Raw genomic sequence first — 24,238 nt, 5'->3', positions numbered from 1 at the left:
AGAGATCAGTGGACACAAATGAGTCCTGCAGGTACCTTGTTTGTTCACTCAGTGCTCCTGGGGGTTGCTAGAAGCTCTACTTTGGATCCCACTCTGTTACCTCTGATAAAAGAAATACTTCAGATGAATTCCATTTTAAAAATTTAATTGAGCAATGAACCATTTATGAATCAGGCAGCCCTCAGAATCACAGTAGATTCACAGAGACTCCAGCACAGCCACATTTTGGAAGAAGATACATAGACAAAAATGGAAATGATGTACAGATGACATAAAAGACATAAAACAAGATGGAGACCTCATCCAGTTTTTTCAGGGATCTGCAGCAAAGTTTGAGGGCAGTGAGGTACGGAAATAGCTGAATTGTTGACAGGTTGGCATTTGCCTTATTTGAACACTTAGCAGTCTATGAGTGGCTAAAGTATGGCCTCTGGGATTGGCCAAGACCCAGTTATTTTTACAGATGCATAATTGTAAGTTAGGTTTTAAGTCTTATCTGACTATTAAGCTATGTTACAGTTCATCCACAGGGACTCAAATATAGAATTGCAAGTCCTTCTCAGGTGATACTTAGTTTGCTTTAAGATTTTCTAATGACTTCCTTATTAAAATGCAACATAGGCCAAGTACAGTGGTTCACACCTATAATCCTAGCACTTTAAGAGGCCCACCTCAGCGTCTTAAAGTACTAGGATTATAGGTGTGAACCAAGATAGCTTGACCTCAGGAGTTCAAGAATAGCCTGTCCAACATGGCGAAACTCCATCTTTACAAAAAATAGCCTGAAATGATGGTGCATGGCTGTAGTCCCAGCTGATTTGAGGGCTGAGGTAGGAGGATCACTTGAACACTGGAAGTCGAGGCTGCAGTAAGCCTGGATTATGCCACTGCACTCCAGCCAGAGTGACAGACTGAGACCCTGTCTCAAAACAAAAACACAAAACAAAAAAAACCACAATATAAATAATGATGAGCATTATGTTTTTATTAGATGTCAAAACATAAAAGCTAGAAGCAGAATGTCAAAAACTCAGTATGAGGATAAGGTTTACTTCTTTGATGCAGTTACTTTTTTCTTTTTCTTTTCTGATGTGATGATTAATTTTATGTGTCAACTTGACTGGACTAAGGGATGCAGAGATAGCTGGTGAATTATTCTTTCTAGGTGTGTCTGTGAGGGTGATTTCAGGAGAGATTAGCATTTAAATAAATAGACTGAGTAAAGAAGATCACCTTCACTAATGTGGGCAGCCAATATCCAATCTACTGAGAATCTGAGTAAAATAAAAATGCAGAAAAAAGGCAAATTTGCTGTCTCTGAGCCGAGACATACATCCCCCACCCTTCAGACATCCATGCTCCTGATTCTGTTTCTCTGGAGAACCCTGACTAATATGCTTGCCTTGAAGAATTCCTTGTCATACTCAGGAATTATAAACTTTTAGCTTGGTTCTGCTACTTGAGATAAATTACTATGAAAATTTACCACTTAGGCATCCAAAAATCTTTAAGCACTTTAAAAGATCTTTATCTGTTCTGGTAAGTGATTGTAGTCTGGTATCTTCCTTATGATCAGTTGTCCTTCTATAGACAGTTGTGAAATCTATTGTGTTTATTCTGCGGTAAATACAAAATAGTCTTGGAGATAGTGGGAATGGTTGGAAATGCATCTGATAGCTTCAGTTTAATGCTATAAATAGAGTGACTAAGGTAAGCACAGTTCATTGTGGGAGCAAGAAATTGGAGCAGCAAACCCAGATGAGAGAGCTGGGGAGAGACTTCCTAGGGTTTAGTGGAACTTCTTTTATATGTGTTCCTTGTAGGATGTCAACTGGAAAGAATGATCAAAATCATGATGATATTATATATAGTGGTTTCAATCTTAATGCTCATTCTTCCAGTTAAGAATAATGTTTATATTTACTTTAGTGTCCTTGTCAAATCTGATGACTACAATTTATTTCTCCTTGTAAGCTTATCTTTTGTGTGAAAACCATGCATGTTTATGTAAAATAACACTGGAAATTAAAACATTTTTTCAATTTTTAAGCATTTTTTTCAGATAATTTATAAAGGAACTGTTTTTGTCCATCTTTAGAAATCAGTATGCATAATTCGAACTAGGCAACATATACAGCTAGTTGACTACATTGTTCAAAATCAGTACATGCTGGCAGGCTTTGGTTCCTTAAAGAGGTGACTAAGATGTGACTCAGTCAACACATAAATAAGTACAGACAATCACAACATTGTTTTCAGTAAACTTAGGCAAGTAATTGTTTTTTCTAAGTGTTTACATTATATTCACATAGAGTAGTATGTCATCTAATGAAAACAAGTTTGTTATTTTATTCTTCTATTAATTGTAGAGCAATAAACCAAAAATTATTTAGGTCAGGACCATGAAATTTTACCAAGACAAGCGAATTCCTACCCTTTGGTATTTTACTCCTAACAGAGTTTAATGGATAATATATTTTACTTATACTCAACATATAAATATAACAAGCCTGGAAATAGAATTCTCAAGGCCAAAGAAAATTAAATGTAAAACATTAGCAGGCAACAGAGAAGCTACAACAAGAGGAAATTAATCAGTTTTAAAAATCTAATACTGTGATTTTTAAGGTATTTTACACTTCACAAATATCAAATTGTAATTCTCTTTTATATCATATATTACATAAAAATCACATAAATTTATGTTAAGCATTAAAGAGTTTTTCACACAAGATAATGGCATAATAATTTTATGCTTTTTTTTCCCCCTAATGATTTATAAGTTTCATGCAATTCCAGTGGAAAAAAAATTCAAACAGGTTTCTTGTGGAACTTGAAAAGGTAATTTTAAAAATGATACTAAAGAGCAAAAGGCTAAGAATACACTAGAGATTCCTAATGAAGATACTTTGGAAAGAGGAACTTTTTCTATCAGGTATGGAAAAATAAAATAAAGCAATAACAATTGATGTAGGTCACCAGTGACTGATAGGTGAGAATACTGATATCTACGCAATTCCAAAAATGAAGTCCACATATGAAAGGACTCTGAATGTAAAACAGTAACATCAAGAGCAGTGAGGATTGTGGGTTCATTCACTTGGGTGAGGGCAGTCGGTTATTTATATAGACAGAAAAGATAAAACTGCATGCCTACTTTACACCATCCTTAAAACTTAATTTGGGATCACAAGCCTAATGGTAAAAGGAAAGACTTTGAATATTTTAGATGCTCTTTCCTTCATGGCATCATAACAGGAACAAAAAAAGCTTTTAAATAAGAGATGTATGGAAGGAAACTATATTGATACTTATTTAAAATCAGCAGCCATTTGTTCAAGAAGAGATTTTCTAAGTAAATGAAAAGACAAGGCACACACTGGGGGAAGATATTTGCAACATACAGAAACGGCAAAGGATTAATACCTGAAATGTAAAATAATCAACAAATCAAAAAGGATAATATAATGAAAATTATAAAATATATAAATTGGTCTTTTGGAGAACAGAAACTGTGAAATAATTTGGCAAATGAAAATATGTTCAACCACTTTTGCAATCAAGGAAATGTGGCATAATCTGTACATTTAAAAACAAGTTTAAGAGAATAACAAAAATATACAGTGAATATTATTTCTTATACCATATTGGCAAATATGAAAAAATTAGACAATATATAATGATAGAGAAATTGTGAAGAAATAGACGTTGGATGTGTTTATACTGCTGATATTAGTATAAGAATTTGTGTCTTGGAAAGCAGGTTGGTATTAGATGCTCAAGTGCTATCATGTCCTATAACAAAACATTGTATCCATACTCATATATTTTAGAGAAATCATTATATATGAAATGAGGTAATGTACAGTTATGCTTCTATCACAATTTCTTTATAGCTAAATATTGATAAAAATATAAATGTTCATCAACAAAAGAATGGATAAATAATTTGAGTATAGCATGCAACAGTGGAAAATGAATGGACTACATTAAACATTAACATGGTTGCATTTTCTACCTTTATCTAAATGGGAGAAATTAGGTTTCTTTAGCCAGGTAATGGGCCCAAAGTAATTCACTTTATCATTATTTTTCAATGGACATATGATTATAGAAGCAGAACATATAATTAAACTTAATCTCTTTAATGGTGAATATAGAAAAGACAAAAATGCAATTCAAAGTGTTTATACACAAAAATTGTTGAATTTAATCTGCTAGTATTTTTGTTTTGCTTTGTTTTCTTATTTGTTTGAGAGTCTGGCAATACACATGTAAGTTTAACACATGGGTAAATTGCATGTCGCTGAGGCTTGGCATAGGAATGGTCCCATCACCCAGGCAGTGAGCACAATACACAATAGGTAGCCTTCCAACACACATCCTCCTCCTATGCTCCCCACTCTCACAGTCCCCAGGGTCTATCATTCCCATCTTTGGGACCACGTGTGTTTAGTGTTTATCTCCCACTTATAAGTAAGAACACGAAGTATTTGGTTTTTCTGTCTCTGCATTAATTGACTTAGGATAATGTTCTACAGCTTCATGCATGTTGCTGCAAAGGATATGATTTTGTTCTTTTGTATGGTTGTGAGTTAGTCCATGGTGTCTATATACCACATTTTCTTTATTCAGTCTGCCATGATGGGCGTCTTTATTCAGTCCACTATGATGGTTGATTCCATCTCTTTGCTATTGTGAATACTGCTGTGATGAACATATGAGTACATGTGTCTTTTTGGTAGAATAATTTACTTTCCTTACAGTATATACCAAGTAGTGGTATTGTTGGGTTGAATAGTGGTTCTATTTTAAGTTCTGTGAGGAATCTCCACACTGTTTTCCACAATGGCTGACTAATTTACTTCCCACCAGCAGTGTATAAATGTTCCTTTTTCTCTTCAACTTCATCAGCATCTGTTGTTTTATGACTTTTTAGTAGTAGCTCTTTTGACTGGTGTGAGATGGTATTTCATTGCGGTTCTGATTTGCATTTCTCTAATAATTAGTGACGATGAGCATTTTAAAATATATTTACTGGTCACATGTATGTCTTCTTTTGAGAAGCATCTGTTCATGTCCTTTGCCCATTTTTAATGGGGTTATTTTTTTATTGCATGCTGAATTGTTTATTTCTTATAGGTTCTGGATACTAGATCTTTGTCAGATACATAGTTTGTGAATATTTTCTTGCATTATGTTGTCAGTTTACTCTGTTGATAGATTTTTTTGTTGTCTAGAAGCTCTTTAGTTTAATTAGATCCTACTTGTCAGTTTTTGTTTTTGCTGCAATTGCTTTTGGGGACTTAGTCATAAATTATTTGCCATTGCTGATGACCAGAATGGTACTATCTAGGGTTTCCTCTAGGGTTTTTATTGTTTTAGGTTTTACATTTAAGTCTTTAATCCATCTTGAGTTAATTTTTGTATATGGTAAAAGGAATGGGTCCAGTTTAAATTTTCTTCATATGACTGGCCGGTTATCCCAGCACCATTTACCAAATAGGCAGTCCTTTTCCTGTAGTTTGTCATTGTCAATTTTGTTAAGGTTGGTGGTTGTAAGTATACGGCTTTATTTCTGAGTTTTCTGTCTGGTTCCACTGGTCTATGTTTCTTCTCTTGTACCAGTACTATGCTGTCTTGGTTGCTATAGCCTTATAGTTAGTTTGAAGTTGGGTAATATGATGCCTCCAGCTTTGTTCTTTTTGCTTAAAATTTGTTTGGTGATTCAAGCTTTTTTTTGGTTCCATATAAATTTTAATTCTGTGAAAAAAAAGATATTGGTAGTTTCATAGGAATAGCATTGACTCTGTAAGTTGCTTTAGGCAGTATGGCCATTTTAACACCATTTTTTCTTCCTATCCACGAACATGGAATATTTTTTCATTTGTTTGTGTCATCTATGATTTCTTTCAGCAGTATTTTGTAATTCTCATTGTGGAGATCCTTTACCCTTTTGGTTAGCTGCATCCCTATGTATTTTACTCCTTTGTGGCTATTGTAAATGGAATTGCATTCCCCAGACTGAACTAGAAGAAATTGAAATCTTGAACAAACCAATAACCAGTTCCAAAATTGAATCAGTCATAAAAAGCCTACTAACCAAGAATAGCCCTGGACCAGATGGATTCATAGTTGAATTCTGCCAGACATATAAAGCAAAGCTAGTACCATTCCTAGAGATATTATTCCACAAAATCAAAGAGGAGGGACTTCCTGATTGTTTGAAGCCAGCGTCATTTTGATACCAAATCCTGACAGAGCGATAATGAATAAAGAAAACTTCAGGCCAATATTTCTGATAAACATAGATATAAAAATTCTCAAAAAAAAAACTAGCAAATTGAATCTAGCAACACATTGAAAGTTATTTCACCATAATTAACTAGGCCTTTATTCCTGAGATACAAGACTGGCTCAACATACACAAATCAATGTGATCCACCACATAAATAGAATTAAAAACCACATGATCCTCTCAATAGATACAGAGAAGGCTTTTGATAAAATTTCAACATTCCTTCATGTTAAAAACCCTCAGCAAGCATCTCTAAGGAATTTAAACAAGTTTACAAGGAAAAACAAGCCCATTAAAAAGTAGACAAAGTATATGAACGGACACTTTCAAAAGAAGACATTTATGTGGCAACAAGTATGATGCAAATAGAATGATGCAAATGAAAAAAAGCTCCACATCACTAATCAGTAGAGAAATGCAGATTGAAACCACAATGAGATACCCATCTCACACCAATCAGCATAGCTATTATTAAAAAGTGAAAAAATAACAGATACTGGCAAGATTGTGAGAAAAATGGAACACATATACATTTTTGGTTGGGAGTGTAAATTAGTTCAGCCATTATGGAAAGCCATGTGGTGATTCCTCAAAGAGTTAAAAACTGAACTAACTTTCAACCCAGCAATCCCATTACTATGTATGTACCCAGATAAATAGAAATCATTCTATTTGCATTGGTGTTCATCAGGAATATTGACCAGTAGTTTCTTTTTTTTTTTCCCAGTTATTTATTTATTTATTTTGCTATGTCCTAGCCTTGTTTTGCTATGCTGGTAATGCTGACCTAATAGAATGAGTTTATATGTATTCCCTCTTCTACTTCTTTTTTTTTTTTTTTTTTTTTTTGAAGGATTTTTTTAGAGTTTTTTTTTTTTTTTTTTATTTTTGAATACAGCAGTGAAACCATAATGTCCTCCTAGGCTTTTGTTTGATGAAAGACTTTTTATTATTATGGCTTTGATTTTGATATTCATTATTGGTTTGTTGAGGTTTTCTATTTCTTCATGGCTCTATCTTGGTAGGTTACATGTTTCCAGGAATTTATCCATTTTTTTATAGGTTTTTGAATTTGTTGTATAGTTGTTTTTAATTCTCTCTTATGATTCCTTGTATTTCTGTAGTCTCAGTTGTTATGTCCCCTTTTTCATTTCTTATTTCATTTGGATCTTCTCTCTCTTTTAAAAATTAATCCAGCTGAAGTTTGTCTACTTTATATATCTTTTTTAAAAAACACCATTTCACTTTGTTGGTCATATGTATATATATTTTTTTCATCTCAATTTCATTTATTTCTACACTGATCTTTGTTATTTTCTCTCTTTCTTGTTTTTCTAGTTCATGATTTTCTAGTTTTTCCTTAATGTGCATCATTAGGTTTTGTATTTGAGTTTTTCAAGTTTTTGATATAGGTATTCACTTATACAGGCTTATTTCTTAATACTGCTTTTTCTGTATCCCACAGATGTTAGTAAGTTGCATTTCCATTTTCATTTGTTCCAAGGAATTTTAAAATTTTCTTCTTAATTTATGCATTGACCTTACTGGTCATTCAGGAGTATGTTGTTTTACTTCCATGTGTTTGGGTAATTTATGAGGTTCCTCTTGTTAAAATGACTTTTATCAAAAAGTCAGAGAATAATGGATGCTGTTGAGGATGTGGAGAAAGAACACTTGTACACCTCTGATGGGCATGTAAATTAGTATAGCTACTATGGAAACAGTATAGAGGTTTCTCAAATAACTAGAAATAATATTAACGTATGATCCAGCAATTCTACTACTGGGTATTTACCTTATCTAAAAGAAAAGAAATTAGTATATCAAAGAGCTATCTACACTCCTATGCTTATTGCAGCACTGTTCACACTAGCCAAGATACAGAAGCAACCTAAGTGTCCATCAATGGATGAATGAATAAAGAAAACGTGGTATATATACACGATGGAATGTTAATCAGCCATAAAAAAAGAAATCATGTCAACTGCAGCAATGTGGTTGGAAATGGAAAAGTAATCCAAGCAAAAGAGACAAGTATTACATGTTCTTACTTGTATGTGAGAGCTAAAAGAGTGAATCTCATAAAGATAATATGTAGACTGGTGATTACCAGAAGCCAAGAAGAGTGAGAGTGATGAGGTTGATTAATAGGTACAAATAAACACTTAGAAGAAATAAGACCTGATGTTTGATCAGTAGGATGATTATAGTTAAGATTAACAGATTGCACATTTCAAAATAGTTAGCAGGGAATAATTAGAATGATCCTAGATAAAAAATAAATGTTTAAAGTGATGGATATCTCAATTACTCTGATTTGATTATATAAATGTATGAAATCACATGTATCTCAAAAATATATACATCTTATATATATCAATTAATAAATGCCACATTGAAAAATTTTAAATTATTTTCACATTGAAGTTAGGCTGACATAGTTATTTCAATTTATATCTCAGCTTATTCAACTGAATCTTTGTTATAACACTACGTTAAATTCAGAGTAAATGAAAATATGAGAAATTGAATTTAGTATTATGTGGAGAAAATGTTTTCTTTTGAATAAGAAAGGAGCAATGTTTCTAGTTCATTATTATAAGAAAAAGTCTATGATAGAAAGCTACCAAAATGTATCATCTTTTATATTAAATTCAGATCATATCAAAGCAGTCAATTTATACCTGAATAAACCATATAACAAATGAATGATGCTAATCCATTAAGCCAAAGGGTTTTTAAACTTCAATAGCTAGTGAACATGTGTGTGAATACTTATAACATATGCATTTAAATGTATACTCCATTAATTTTTTAATATACCTTATGTGCTAACTTTAAAAAATTTATGATTATTTAAATTAGACACTAACAACTTCTTTGACACCAAATTTCACATTATAACACAGAAATATGTTTAGTTCTTAGTGCTCACTCTTCTGAAAACTGTTGTTAATATGCTTGGTTATATGTTTTACAATATAACATCCAGGTATGGAGGGACAGTTCTACCAAATGGTATGCTGAAATAATTATTTCTAGTGACTGGTGTTACTCATATATATCAGACAGATTAATTTCCCATAATAGGAACATTTTAAAATCTCAAATCACAGTAGTACTGAAAATGAATTTTCTCATATATAACTAATCAGCAATACTAATTGAAAGCCAATAATGTTTAGAAAATTATGAACTATAGCTCAAACTATTTTATTATTAATTACTTTAATTTTTAAAATATATATCTTATTGAACTAAGTATTCAATAATTCTTACTTAAATTCATGAATGTGCTTAATCATGATTGGTGACTCTGTTGGAATTCAGTTAATGACTAACTCGCACGTAGGAAAAAGAAAGTTTGTGCCTCTTTAGGATAAAGTAAGAAGAAGCCCAAATCTACCTGAACAGAAAAGGGAGACTGTTGTTCCAGTCAATGCTAAAGGTTTTGTTTCTCTGAAAAAAATTCAAAATAATAACAAACCAAGGCAAATGGGAGTACTTGAGATTTACTTGAGATTCAGCTGATGGTTATCAGCCAAGCGGTGCTCCTGGACTAATAGCATGCAATCTGAGCTGTTCAGGAGACTTTATGTTGCGAGTAATGTGACACTTATCCTAGGAGCTTGTTTTCTATAAGTTCTCCAGTTACTCTATTATGAAGTTATTCTTTGCTCATCCACCCCTTTTCTTACATTCTTAGAATTATCTTTTTATAAATTAGCAAATATACAGCTTTTAAAAATGCTTTTGAAATAAATTAATTGAAAAAAAATTTTTCCCATTTATTTTATTGCATTTTAGGTTTTGGGGTACATGTAAAGAACATGCAAGATTGTTGCATAGGTACACACGTGGCAGTGTGATTTGCCACCCTCCTCCCCATCACCTGCATTTGGCATCTATCCCCTTACTATCTCTCCCTCTCCCCAGCTCCCCACCCCCGACCGTCCCCCCCCACCTCCCTCCAACTGACCCCAGTGTGTAGTGCTCCCCTCCCTGTGTCCATGTGTTCTCACTGTTCAACACCCACCTATGAGTGAGAACATGCGGTGTTTGATCTTCTGCTCTTCTGTCAGTTTGCTGAGAATGATGGTTTCCAGGTTCATCCATGTCCCTACAAAGGACACAAACTCATCGTTTTTGATGGCTGCACAATATTCCATGGTGTATATGTGCCACATTTTCCCTATCCAGTCTAATCGTCAATGGGCATTTGGGTTGGTTCCAGGTCTTTGCTATTGTAAACAGTGCTGCAATGAACATTCGTGTGCACGTGTCCTTCTTGTAGAACGATTTGTAATCCTTTGGTTATATAACCAGTAATGGGATTGCTGGGTCAAATGGAATTTCTATTTCTAGGTCCTTGAGGAATCGCCACACTGTCTTCCACAATGGTTGAACTAATTTACACTCCCACCAACAGTGTAAAAGTGTTCCTATTTCTCCACATCCTCTCCAGCATCTGTTGTCTCTAGATTTTTTAATGATCGCCATTCTAACTGGCGTGAGATGGTATCTCAATGTTGTTTTGATTTGCATTTCTCTGATGACCAGTGATGATGAGCATTTTTTCATATGTTTGTTGTCCTCATGTATGTCTTCTTTTGTAAAGTATCTGTTCATATCCTTTGCCCACTTTTGAATGGGCTTGTTTGTTTTAAATGACACACGCATATGACAATTATAGCCTACAAAGTAGGAATCAACGGTAAATACATTATTCTTATTACTATCTAACATGTATAAATTGTATAGGCATTGGAGAGTCTCTGTTACTAATACGTTGATATTATTTGGCTTGCTTATCACCTATAATTAGTGTCTACATATGTAGAAATTCTTTTTCCTTGGATGTTACTAATGCCTTCCTTCTCTGGAGATGCTGTCATCTTGATCCTTCTTTCTGCCTTTTTTAAGAGAAAAATGTCAAAATGAAGATCAGGCTCTTCAGGGCATTTTTTCCTATTACAAGTAATAATGTATGCAGAAATTTTTGGTCTACTTTATGAGACTCTCTACATTTATGAGGAAAGGCTTGGATGCCATGGTCTGATTGCTTTGTTCTAAATAATTTTGTTACTCACTTCATAATGGGCTGATAAGGACAAGCAAGAAAAAAAAAGGGTCCAAACAACAGAAATGGAGAAATGGAAGTAGATCTTATTTTAAAGAAGCTCAGTTACTTCAATCTACTGAATGTTAGTCTGCTTTATACCATGTTGAAGTAGCTTGTATCAGACCAATTCTCTTGCTGAGAACAAATATAAAAGCTGAATAACACCAAATTAATAAAAGTTTGAAGGTTTTGGAGAGCAATCAAGGGAACCAAGATTTGAGTGTCTATGATTCAAGAAAGAAGGGAAATGCATCATTTTGAGCCAGACATTTTCTGCTGCTTTTCCTTAGAGACATCCAAGCACTTACAAGCACCATAAGGATGAACAAATGAGCACAAAATAGTGAATCAGAACTTATAGGAACCTTACAATGCCAGAGCACCATGAATCTGAGTTCAGTCTACCCAGCCAGTCAGGTCTTGAGGGGCCAAGATACAAGAAAATGGAACCAGAGAAAAGGGAGCTGAATAATATATTTTTTTTGGAAATATACATCTGGTTGAATTAACTATTCAATAATTCTTTCTTACATTCATGAAAGTGCTGAATCACGATGGGTCATTTATATACACATATGTGTATGTAAATGTATACATATATGTATATGTATAGATTTATTATAAGGAATTAGCTCATGTAATTATGGAGGATGGCCAGTCCAAAATCTGCAGAGATGATGTCCAAGTTTGAGTATGATGGCTGAAAACTGCTATGGAGCCGAAAAGAGCTAATGTCCCTGTTTGCAAGCTGTCATGGAGGATACTTTGTCTTATTCAGGAGAAATTCAGCCTTTTATTCTACACAGGTCTTTAATCTTTGGGATAAGACCCAACCACATTATGGAGGGCAATCTACATATCTAAATGCTAATCTTTACCAATTTAAATCATAACTCATCCAAGGATATCTCCAGAGAAACATCCATAAAAATGACCAAATATCTGGACATCCCATGGTCCAGTCATATTGACACATAAAATGAACCATTACAGAATTTGAGTAATATGTAACTACAAATTTAAGAAGTAGAACTTTCACCAGTCTTATGTATTTTATTGACAGAAATTGGGAGTCCTAGGTCTGTCAAGTATAAGAAGTTCTGAAAAATATTTCAGTTTATCAGTTGAAACCCAGAACCAAAACACTGTCATAAAGACAGAAAACCAGTCCCAAAAGACATCAATTATTGATTGGGACAATTTAGTCTGCTCCTATACTAATTGTAAGAAAAGGAAAGCACCTCAGAGAAAGATGACATATCTAGAACAATTACTGGTTTTCATACACAGTCTTCACCATTGACTAAAAAGTTACCAGAAATGTCAAAACACAAGAAAACATTTTTACCTAACAATAAAAAATCAGTAGGAACAAACACAGGTGATTAAGATATCGGAGTTATTAGTATACAATAATAATAAGAATACTTTCAAGATCATATCTGACAATGAAAGAAACTAGAATTGTGAACAATAAATAAAATGGAAGCTGCATAACTTAAAATATAAAATGAAATCGATAATGCAATAGATATAGTTATTATCAGATTAGACACTGCAGAAGAGAGTAACTGAGCTGGAAAATTGATTAGTAGAAAATATCAAGTAAATATGAAGAAGAAAAAAAATGAGTGATATAGAAAAGATCTTAAGTTAGAGATGAGACACAAAAAATTCTGACAAATATGCAATTAAAAGTCCAACAAAAGGATAACTAAGAAATATGGCAGAAACAATATTTAGTCCTGCCTGAGGCAGTACTGACTGAAATTTTTTTCTGACTGTGGGAAGACATCTAACAACAGATTTAAGATGCTCTATGAATTACAAGCTAGACAACCACAACTAGACACCAAAAATTAAACTAATTTAAACCAAAGATAGTTTCAATTCAAAATAGACAAAAAAAGAAACATTACACTCCAAGGTAAATTTTAATGAACTCTTAATAAATAATGAATGCCAGAGAGCAATAATGTATATTTTTAAAGCATTCAAGAAAAAAAAATGTTTCCAATCTATACTTTTACAACCAGTAAAACCATCTTTTTAAATGTAGGCAAAATAACATTGTATTCAGACAAACAGTAAAGAGAGATTTCATTGCAAGTAAAGTTATGCTAAAAGGAATGGCAAGTTGACAAACTTTGGCAGAAACAAAATTATCCAAAATTGAAGTACAGAAATGTAGAAAGAACTGAAGAATAAAGAGACTTCTTGGCGAATATGTGGATAAATCTAAATATTACCTGACTGTATAAATCAGTATTATTCTTTGTGAAGTTCCCACATGTATATAGAAATAAAATATATCAGAAGTAGCAAAAACAGCAAGAGAATAGTGTAAATGAATTTATTTTTCAATGCTAGCCTTTCTGAGAAGTGGAAAAGGTAATATAGCATTTCCTTCTTATTTGTGGTTTGACTTCCCACAGTTTCAGTAACCTGAGGTCAACCTTGGCCTGAAAATTCCATAAATAAACAATTTAAAGGTTTTCCGTTGTTACATTTTAATTTATTTCTTAATTTATAATTTTTCTATTAATAATTATTTTTGTTAATCTCTTATCGTGCCTAATTTATAAACTTTTATCATGAATATGTATATAAGGTAGAAAAACGCATATAGGATTCAGTATTATCTGCAATTTCTGAATGCAATAAGGGTCTGGAATGTATCTTCCATGCATAATGGGGGACACTGTAATTTAGGGTACACTTTAATAAGACAAGGATTAATCAGTAATAACTAATCAATAAAATTATATAAAATATATAAGGTAAAAGAGAATATAAAATATAGAAAAAATATTTGATTAGTTCAGAATTTGCAATAAATAGGAAATGACACAAGTAAATAAAAAAATAGCAAATATTAAGATAAAAAATACTGAGAACAATATTAATAGAAAAATAGTAAATACTAAGATGGCAGATTTAAAAACAAATATACATAGAATGTAAACAGGTTAAATACTTTTATTAAAAAACAAAGACTTCATATTGCATAAAGCAATATCTACCTTAATGGAAAGATACAGAAAGTTGCAAAGTAAAATAACAAATGAACCAGATTAGATTAACCAAAAGAAGGCCAAAGTAGCTGTACTATAGTAGGCAAAGTAGACTTTATTGCAAGAGCATCATTAAAAATAAAGATATTTCATAATGAGTATGGAATGTATGCACACTAAAAGTTATCTCAAAATATATAAGTAAATATAAATATGTTTTATATAGATTATATATTTATAAATATATAACTATATATAAATATTTGCATAAATATGACTATAAATATATAATGTATACCAAAATTATATATAAATAATATATAATAAATATAGATATACATATATTTAATATATAAATATAGGTTTATATGAATGTAAATATATATTTGTATGTTATATATGATTTATATATTATAGAATATATAAATATATATCTAAATACACATTTATATAAATTATATAAATATATAAATATATAATTTATATATTTATATAATTTATATAAATGTATATTTCGAAGTTAAGTATATATTTTAATAAAGTATAATATATAAATATATAAATATATATACATAAATTTATGTTTATATATTTATATAAATCATATGTGTATATTAAATAAAAATATATTTTATTTAATATATACACACACACACACTCACACACACATATATATACACACACACATACATATAACTACAGTTATACCAGAAATGCTGGCTGGGTATGTTGTCTCATGCCTGTAATCCCAGCACTTTGGGAGGACAAGGCAGGTTGACCACCTAAGGTTGGGAGTTCAAGACCAGCCTGCTCAACATGGAGAAACACCATCTTTACTCAAAATACAAAATTACCCAGGTGTGTTGGTTCATGCCTTTAATCCCAGCTACTTGGGAGGGTGAGGCAGGAGAATCACTTGAACCCAGGAGGCGGAGATTGTGGTGGAGGTTGCAGTGCACCCCTGTACTCCAGCCTGGGCAACAAGACTGAAGCTCCAACTCAAAAAACAAAAATAGGAAATGCTCTGTTATCTTTTCCACTTCTCAGAAAGGCGAGGATTGAAAAATAATGTTATATTTATATATGTATGTATATGTACTTATATTTTTAAGCTATGAAGCTTCAATTTTATTTCTTGTTTACATAAACCCTATATAAGTAAACAGGTGCAAAAGGTGGAAATGGCCTGGGGTTGTTTGAGGGAACCACACAACTTTTTATTTCTTCTCTCTTTGAGAAGAAATAAAAACTTCTTCCTCTAGTTCTCTTATCCATTGTAATAACTAGATTCTTTTTGCTAAAATGTATGGGGGACATAATAGGAAGTCATGATTAGCCAACTTTTAAAGAGAAATTTATTGGCTACATTTATAAACTTATTTGATTTGTAGGTTTTACTTAGAAAGTACATATAGTATTCATATTATCCTGATAATTTTTTTCTATAATTGAAAAGATATTCCTTTTTGATTCAGCAACAAGTGTATCTAATAACTTCCTATTTAAGCATATAGACCCATCCCTCAGCCAATGGAATGCATTATGTCCCAATCAGATTGTCCTCACATCTGGTTTGTTCCTACTTTACCTTCCAGATATTAGTATATAGTCCTATTATGGCCCACATTCTCCCTGAGTATGTGAAATAGTGTAAAATGCAGTATCTTTCTATCCTTTTTTACTATGCTTTGATTTTGAGAATGTATGTTTTATAAAGGCATTTAGAGTCTAAATCTTTGGAGAAAAATAATATTTTTCAATCTGGATCAGTGCTTATTACTCTTCTTTGGAGACTTAGACAACTTTGAGAATGTAATTAAAGCTACAGAAACTCATTCATGAAAAATAGATGTACGAATAATCACAAACTACGGAATAATATGTTAGAAGTTCCAGAAGAAGTTCATCTATTGACAAGATTATGAGTTCCTGAAATTTGTGTTTTCTTTTTCCACTTCTTCAGCCCCTTAGAAAAGAAAAAAAATGTTGAGCTCATTTAATATGTAAATGAATGGAAGCTAAAAGCAATGGAAAAAATAAGGAGAACAAAAATTTTATCTATTAAATACTCCTGTTTTTCAGGAAAGTTTATTTTATAAAATGCAGTTTAAAACAAACCTCAATCTTATGACTTTACTGAAACGGAAGATTTATAGATTTGCCAATTCTTATATGAGGGAGATTGTTTGGTTATGGATTATTATAGAATTAAAAAAAAAATTAAGCAAGAGTATACATTATTTCTCAATGCAGTTATCAATTTATTTTTCAGTAAAATTACATGAGAATTTACAGATATGGGATACTCTTTCTTCTGTGCAATTCTGCCAACTATCCCCATCAGAATAGGATTATCTATATAGTCTCAATATTTTCAAAAAAATTGAGAGAGATTGAGCTACAAATAGCTTTATAGTGTTGCCTGATTTATAAACTGCTGTATTTATTAAAAATTCGGGAAATACAGAATATAAAGTAGACTATTATTATTATTTGAGACCAAATATCACTGTGTCACCAGCCTGGAGTACAGTGGCGTGATCTTGACTCGCTGCAACCTACGCCTACTGGGTTCAAGCAATTCTCCTGCCTCCCCATCCTGAGTAGCTGGGACTACAAGCGCATGCCATCACACCCAGCTAATTTTTGTAGTTTTAGTAGCGACACGGTTTCACCATGTTGGCCAAGATGGTCTTGGTCTCTTAACCTCGTGATCTACCTGCCTTGGCCTCCCAAAATGCTGGGATTACAGGTGTGAGCCACCGCGCCCAGCCAGACCATGATTATTATCTGCAGTTTTCAGATATAACAACTGTAGTCATCTGCTATATATCATTTAGATGTCTTCTGTACATTTTTAAAGGTATCAAAACAACACATGTATGGAAGATAACTCAGCATTTTGTTTTGAAGCTGCATTTTTAATTTATTTAATAAGTGTCTAAAACTTAAAAATTTAATACATAATTTTTTTGGCCATTGAAACAAATACAAGGAGATTGGAGGAAATTTTAATAAATCTTCAGTCATTTTAGCTCCATCACTATCCCCTGAACATATGAATCATATCAAGTCTTACATATATGCTTGCACATCTTCCTCTGACACTGGCTTTTAAACAATCACATATATATATGGATATTTAATATACTACCACTTTTTGTTTTTTTTTAATCACAATTCTTCCAGGCTAAGATAAATAAATGTAGATAATTTTTAACAATATATTAAAACTTAGACTTGGTTGAATTCCTTAAAATGTATTTATTTATTTCTATAAGGTAGATTTCTAGGAGTTGTGTTTCTGGATAATACATTGCATACATTTTTTTTTTGGTTTATTTTAATAGATGTTGCCAGATAATTTCTAATTTTTAAAGGTTTTTATAGTTTTCTGAGTTATAAATAAAAGTTATCTTCCCATTCCCGTAGGTTAGAAGACTTTAATACTATCAATCTGGTAGATAAAAACCATGTGGCATTATGACATTAAATACAATTTTCTGTCTCCTACTGAGATTAAGCAGGTTTCTTTTGTGTATGAGTCATTTAGTTCATCTCTTCTGGAAATAGTTTTTCTTCTAAAAGTATTTTTTTTGTATTTTTTAATAACTATTTGTTTTTGTTATTTTCTCTTCTTTAAGTTAAATTATAGATGTTTATTAGATGTTTTTTATATTTGCTGTATTTGTAGGAAATATCCCACAGTTCATCACTTTAATTTGTCATTGCACTTACTTTCTTTTTTTAACTTGTATAAAATTAAATTTGTAATTGAAGTAAGAAAACTATACAAAATTTTTTTTCCCTAGCCCCCAAATATAAAGATCCTCAAATACTTTAGTTCTAACTTTCTGCTTGTCTCTTCTGAGTTACTACTTAAAAGCAGTTTAAATCTTATTTTAAAAGCACACCATATTATCTATTTAAAAATTATTATCTATCAATAATGCTATTTACATTTACCAATGTTTCTAGGTAATTATTTGACCTCCATTTTGGATTCAGTATTGTTCTAGCTGAAATTCATCCTTTAGTAGTTTGTTTCATATAATGTCTAAAATTAATATCTTGTTTTTTACTCTCACTCTAAATTGCTATTTCAAGTAAATAATTCTATGTTGAAAGTTATTTTTCCTTTTCACTTTTAAGATGATCATATTTACAAAACAAAATGGAAAATTATAAATATTAATAATTTTCAAAATAATTCAACAAATAATTGGGTGTGTAAGGGGTATACGTTTTATATTTTCCTAATTATTAATATTAGGGAGTCTGATTATATTTTTAATTACTTGAGAAAGAAATCCTTAAGAATATTATTCAAAGTCATGGAGGATTTTTGCTTTTATGGGTTATTAGACAAGTCCAACTAACACCCTAAAACAACACATAAATTGATCAAATGTAAGTAGATAATATCTGTTTGAAATTATGGATAGCTAATAAGATCATAAAGTGGTGATTTGGGAGAGGAGAAAGATTAGGGGAATATACCAAATCCTGAGCAGTAAAATAAAAACAATTTTCTCTCTTAGTTTTGTGTGTTGCTTGGTTTGGACAACTCACTTCTTCCCTCATCTCTGGAAAATTTGCAGCCACCATTTGCCCATTCTTTTCAATTTCTTCTAGAATTTCTATGACATATATGCTAAATGGTCTCCATCTATCTCCTAGAACTATTACAACCCCCTTCCTATTTTTATTTCTTCAGTATTTTGTTCCAAATTATTTTCTTGTATATTATCTGTGTCATGATTTTTTTCTAAATTATCTTTAATCTCCAAATCAGTGTTACTATTATTTATAGAAGTTTTATATTATTATTTTTCAAAATACCTATTTTTGATTCCATCATATCATGTTCTGATTTTTATAGCCTAAATATTTTAAATGTATGTAGTTTCTTTTAGGTTGTACAATTTTTTTCTCCTTCTTCATGGACTTTCCTTTATAGGGATTTATTCATTTGTGTGGCTTGTAATTGTTTTTAATATGATTTTGTCATCAGCAAGGATTGCTTTCTGTGGGAATTTCTTTCTCTCTGAATTTATACATAAGATTAAGTTTGTATAAATAGCTTCCTGGGTCCTAAGCATTTTACCAGTTGTGTATATCAGGTTTTACATTAATTATTCAGTTTGAGTCCTCTACTATGCATAAGTTTATGCTCTGCACTCATACAAGTTGCAGACCTAGGTTCTTGAATTTCTGACAGCTCTGTGCAGTTTCACAGCTAGATGGCCAGCTTCTATTTGACTTTCATAAAGTACTGGATATAGTTTAATAAGCCATAAAAGCAAAAATCCTCCATGACTTTGAATAATATTCTTAAGGATTTCTTTCTCAAGTAATTAAAAATATAATCAGACTCCCTAATATTAATAATTAGGAAAATATAAAACATATACCCCTTACATACCCAATTATTTTAGTTGAATTATTTTGAAAATTATTAATATTTATGATTTTCCATTTTGTTCCATAAATATGATCATCTTCTTGTTCCCACTTCACAACTGGGGCAATCCTCCAAGTTGCTAGACTTCAGGCAAAGATGCACAATTCCAGTCTCTCACCTTGCATGGCTCTGAGTCCCATCCCCTGTTCCTACATGTACAACAAGCCTCAGAACTCAGCCCTTCAGGACCTTTATCTGTTTTGCTAGGACTGTGGCCCACTTTGGCTTTAGTTGTGACTCTTTGACATTTTAAATTTCCTCTACATGTTTGTACTTGCAGATTCAAACTCAGTTGTGCATTTAGTTAAAAAGAAAAAGAGACTATGTAGATTATGGGGTGATGGATGCAGCAAACCACCATGACACATATGTACCTATGTAACAAACCTGCACGTTCTGGACATGTACCACAGAACTTAAACTATAATAATAATAAAAAAATTAAAAAGAAGAAAAGTGGAAGTTTTCCCATATCATCTTAGATAGGCATATTGACCTGATGTTTTCTCTGAGAAGCTCTTTAGCTTCTCACAAAAATATCTTTGTCCTTCACATGCCCTCCACTTTTTCCCTGGTAAATATAAATATAGGTTCTCTATGTAGGTATATATAACATTATAACCTAATAACTTATTACATGTATTCTAGTAGTAACATTTTTCCATGCTCAATATTTATCATTTATATATTCAGTTAAGCAATCATTTATAAATATATATTAATGGTTCATATACTGTTTAACATTTTTATTCATTTTTGTTATTACTGATTACTACCAGCATACAATAATAAGCAGAAGACCATATACATGAGTGTACTATATTTATTCATTCTTTCAACTACTATTTATTGAATGGCTAGTATATAACAAACACTGTAATAGGCACTTGAAATCATGGGATGAAATGGAATGTTTTTTATGTTGTTTTCTTCGTGTTGGTGAAAAAGAACGGCCAGTTTTCTTGCCTTGGGAAGTGACACAGAGCAGAGGTAGTCAGAGCCATCTATGCAAAGACTGTTTGAACCCCCTCTTCCATAGAATTAAAACTTGAACTACAATCTAGTCCTTCACTGGCATTTTTATGTTGATGAGTGGTAATAAATATTAAATTGTCTCGGTATTTTTACAGCTTAGTAAATCGAGTACCTTTGGAACTCTGGAAGTTATACCTGAGATTGAATCAGAAACACAGGCGTTCTCGGTGGTGACAGAAGACGATTGTGAAATTCTTAAAATCCCAGCGAAGGGATATGCAAAGATAAAGGAGGTATGATGATATCTAATATTATAAATATTAACAAAAATTGGACATAAATTCAAGCTACATTTTGCTTCTCTGGACAAAGATATTCATATCTGTTTTATTTTTAAATTTTAACTTAACCTAGAGACCAAAAAATGTGGTTTATTTGACAAGCATCACTTACGAGCACTGGTGATTGGTAGGCGAGGCATAAACAAAGGTCTCTATGGATATATTTTAGGTAATTTTAAAATAGCTTTTGGCTTTTTATTCATCTCTAACTCATTCAGTTATTCATTCATTTATTCATTCATTTGTTCATTCATTCAACAAATATGTGTTTTGCCTGTCCACAGCATGTCATATGCTAGGAATACTAGAATAATACAGGTAGTACAACTGCAGCTCTCTACAGTCTACTTTAGAAGGAAGAATACTTGAATGTGATTGGTATGTTATTTCATAATTACAACAGATATAAAACTCAGAACTGCATGAATAAGTGATAACAACTTATTCTGATGTCCTAATTCTGCAGCTTTAAGATAACACATTTACTTAAAGTTTAATAATTTTTTCTCTCTTCTAATTAAATCCAAATTTTTTCTTGACTCCCATTTCTCCTCCCTTGGATAGCAGAGGAAGTTTGTATAAATAATGGGATTGAAAGGTTTCCGTGATCCTGCTCTTTCTTTTCTTTTCTTTTTCCTTTTTTTTTTTTTGAATGAGCTTAAGCCAGGTGCAGGTCCTGTAGAAAGCTAGCATAAACTATGGTTCGGTGCTCATGAGACATGGAGTTGAGAAGACATCCACCCTCTTACATCTCCAATGGTGGTGATTTCTTGTGATATAGTGGTCCCAGTGCCAAGGGTACAGATAATTTTCTCAGAATTCAGTGTTATTCCAAATCCCTGGTGTTCATATGTTTGAATTTTCAGAGTGGCTGGCTTAAAAAAAAAAAGCTGTATATTTTATTTTTATTTTCCAGATATCAGTACCAGTTACTTAATATCAAACACAACTTTTTAGTTTAAGCTTGACTATGACAGAGTTTTTAAAAATTACCAAAACATTTATAGAAGTATAAAATAGCATGAAAGGTGAGCAAATATAATTTTAGTAAGTAGATCTGAAGATTAACATTTTAATATGTCTGTGGTCATAGAGTGATGCTCTGATAAAATTAGAATGTCTTCTATACTAACTTTTATTCATACAGCTTTTATTTTACTTCTCTCACCATTTATTTGCTATTTCTTTGATTTTAAATTACCTATTATTAATAATTTGATAATGACATTCTATTTTAGGAAAAAATAAAACTTGAAAATATGCAAAAGTTGCAATTAATCCGTATGTGTCCTTATTATGAGGAATGGCCTACTTTATCCATATTTGAACTAACTGCACTCCTCAAATGGAAAAAATTTCCTCCAGGAAATGGTGAGTTTATTGCAATTTTGGATCATTTTATTTGCATACTGTTGTATTATTGGAATTGAAATTCTTCATAGTTGTAATATTTTATACAGTATTTCTTCATAAAAATATTCTCATTGATAATAACATTTGAATTGGACATTTAGATTATTTTCTGCTTTTTATTAAAAATGATACTCTACTGGCTTGAAGAGTGGTCTCAGGACTAACCTTACTTTAACATCTCTCTTTGCTCCATACAGCTGTTCTCCTCTTGTCACTATAAGGGCCAAATTGAAAAGCAGAAATACTAGGGAGAATAACCATTCACACAGGAGAAAAGGAAAATGGTTTTGTGATGTAGTGGTCCCAGTGTCCAGTGTCCCAGAGAAAATGGTTTTCCTTTTCTCCTGGCTGGATAATTATTAAGCAGCAAGTTTGCTAATCTCTACTTGTTCTACACAGATTAGCAGTGGAAAAAATAATTACAGAGAATGAGTGAGGCCTAGATAAGAGAAAGCAGCAGTGAAGCATCTACATTTTTGATATTCAACATAGCAAAGATGCACAGATTGCCTGGATTTTGTGTACACAAAAAGTGTAGGTGGTATTGAGTCATTTTGCACAATTTGTCCATCTGTGAAAGCCAATTTAACAAGGGTTGCCAACCTGAGAGGTACTGTGGTAGGAGAGGTCAGAGCTTTAGATCTCTTTTGGTAAGGAAATACAATTGCTCCATGAGAGACAGCCACAGATAAAAGAGAAAGGATGGCAACCTCGCCTCTCTTTCCTTGCAGCCAAACAGTGAAGGAGCCAGAACTTACATTATAATGGAAGAGGAAGTGTTTGAAAGAAATACTTCTATCCAAAGCCCAGAAATATTTCTGCCCCAGGCCTGCAAAGCCACAATTATAATGAGGAACATTTTAAATTTGAGATTAGAGTTCTAAAATGAATGAATCTGAGTGGTATATTCTAGACAGCAATTATTTTAATAATAAAAACATGGCAGAGTAATTTTGAAATCTAGCTATAACACAGGAAAATGAGGTTCAGCATACCAGGAGTTCTTTTATTGAAAAAAAGTAAATATCACTAGAGGCAAGTTTATGCTTTGAAAAGCAGGGATACTCTAATAAACCACTTAAATTTGGTGAGACTCTGAAACCTTTCTCATATTTGTTCCAAATTTCCTTCCACTGCTTGAATTTATTTATATTTTATTTATCATGTTTTTGAGATGTAGCATTTAACCATGTTTAGTCAAATAACTATTTTTTGCTCATAAAATTAAATATTAGTAATACTGTGTTTTTGTTTATGACATATTTTTTTCCTAATGAGTTATAATTTTTTTTTTTTTTGAGATGGAGTCTCATTCTTTTGCCCAGGCTGGAGTGCAGTGGTGTGACCTTGATTCACTGCAAACTCCACCTCCCTGATTCAAACGATTCTCCTGCCTCAGCCTCCTGAGTAGCTGGGATTACAGGCACACACCATGATGCTTGGCTAATTTTTGTATTTTTGTAGAGATAGGGTTTTACCACGCTGATCAGACTGGTCTTGAGCTCTTGATTTCATGATCTGCCCACCTCAGCCTCCCAAAGTTCTGGGATTACAGGTGTGAGCCACTGCGCCTGGTCATAAATGGCATTTTTTTTAAACCAAAACTACAAA

At 32.1% G+C, this 24,238-nt stretch overlaps 1 protein-coding gene across 1 annotated transcript in view; it reads left to right on the top strand.

Moving 5' to 3' along the window:
- Positions 1–24,238, top strand: part of CNBD1 (cyclic nucleotide binding domain containing 1) — a 160,214-nt gene that overhangs the window by 56,242 nt on the left and 79,734 nt on the right. The window contains exons 4-5 of the mRNA XM_017507690.2: positions 21,029–21,166; positions 22,453–22,585. Coding sequence (XP_017363179.2) covers positions 21,029–21,166; positions 22,453–22,585 — 271 coding nt within the window. The remainder of the gene's footprint in view (positions 1–21,028; positions 21,167–22,452; positions 22,586–24,238) is intronic.

The sequence above is a fragment of the Cebus imitator genome, unplaced genomic scaffold (genome assembly GCF_001604975.1).
Source record: "Cebus imitator isolate Cc_AM_T3 unplaced genomic scaffold, Cebus_imitator-1.0 Scaffold383, whole genome shotgun sequence".
NCBI classification, from domain to species: domain Eukaryota; kingdom Metazoa; phylum Chordata; class Mammalia; order Primates; family Cebidae; genus Cebus; species Cebus imitator.
Note: the sequence above shows the minus strand (reverse complement) of the source record. Positions and strands in the feature narration are given on the sequence as shown.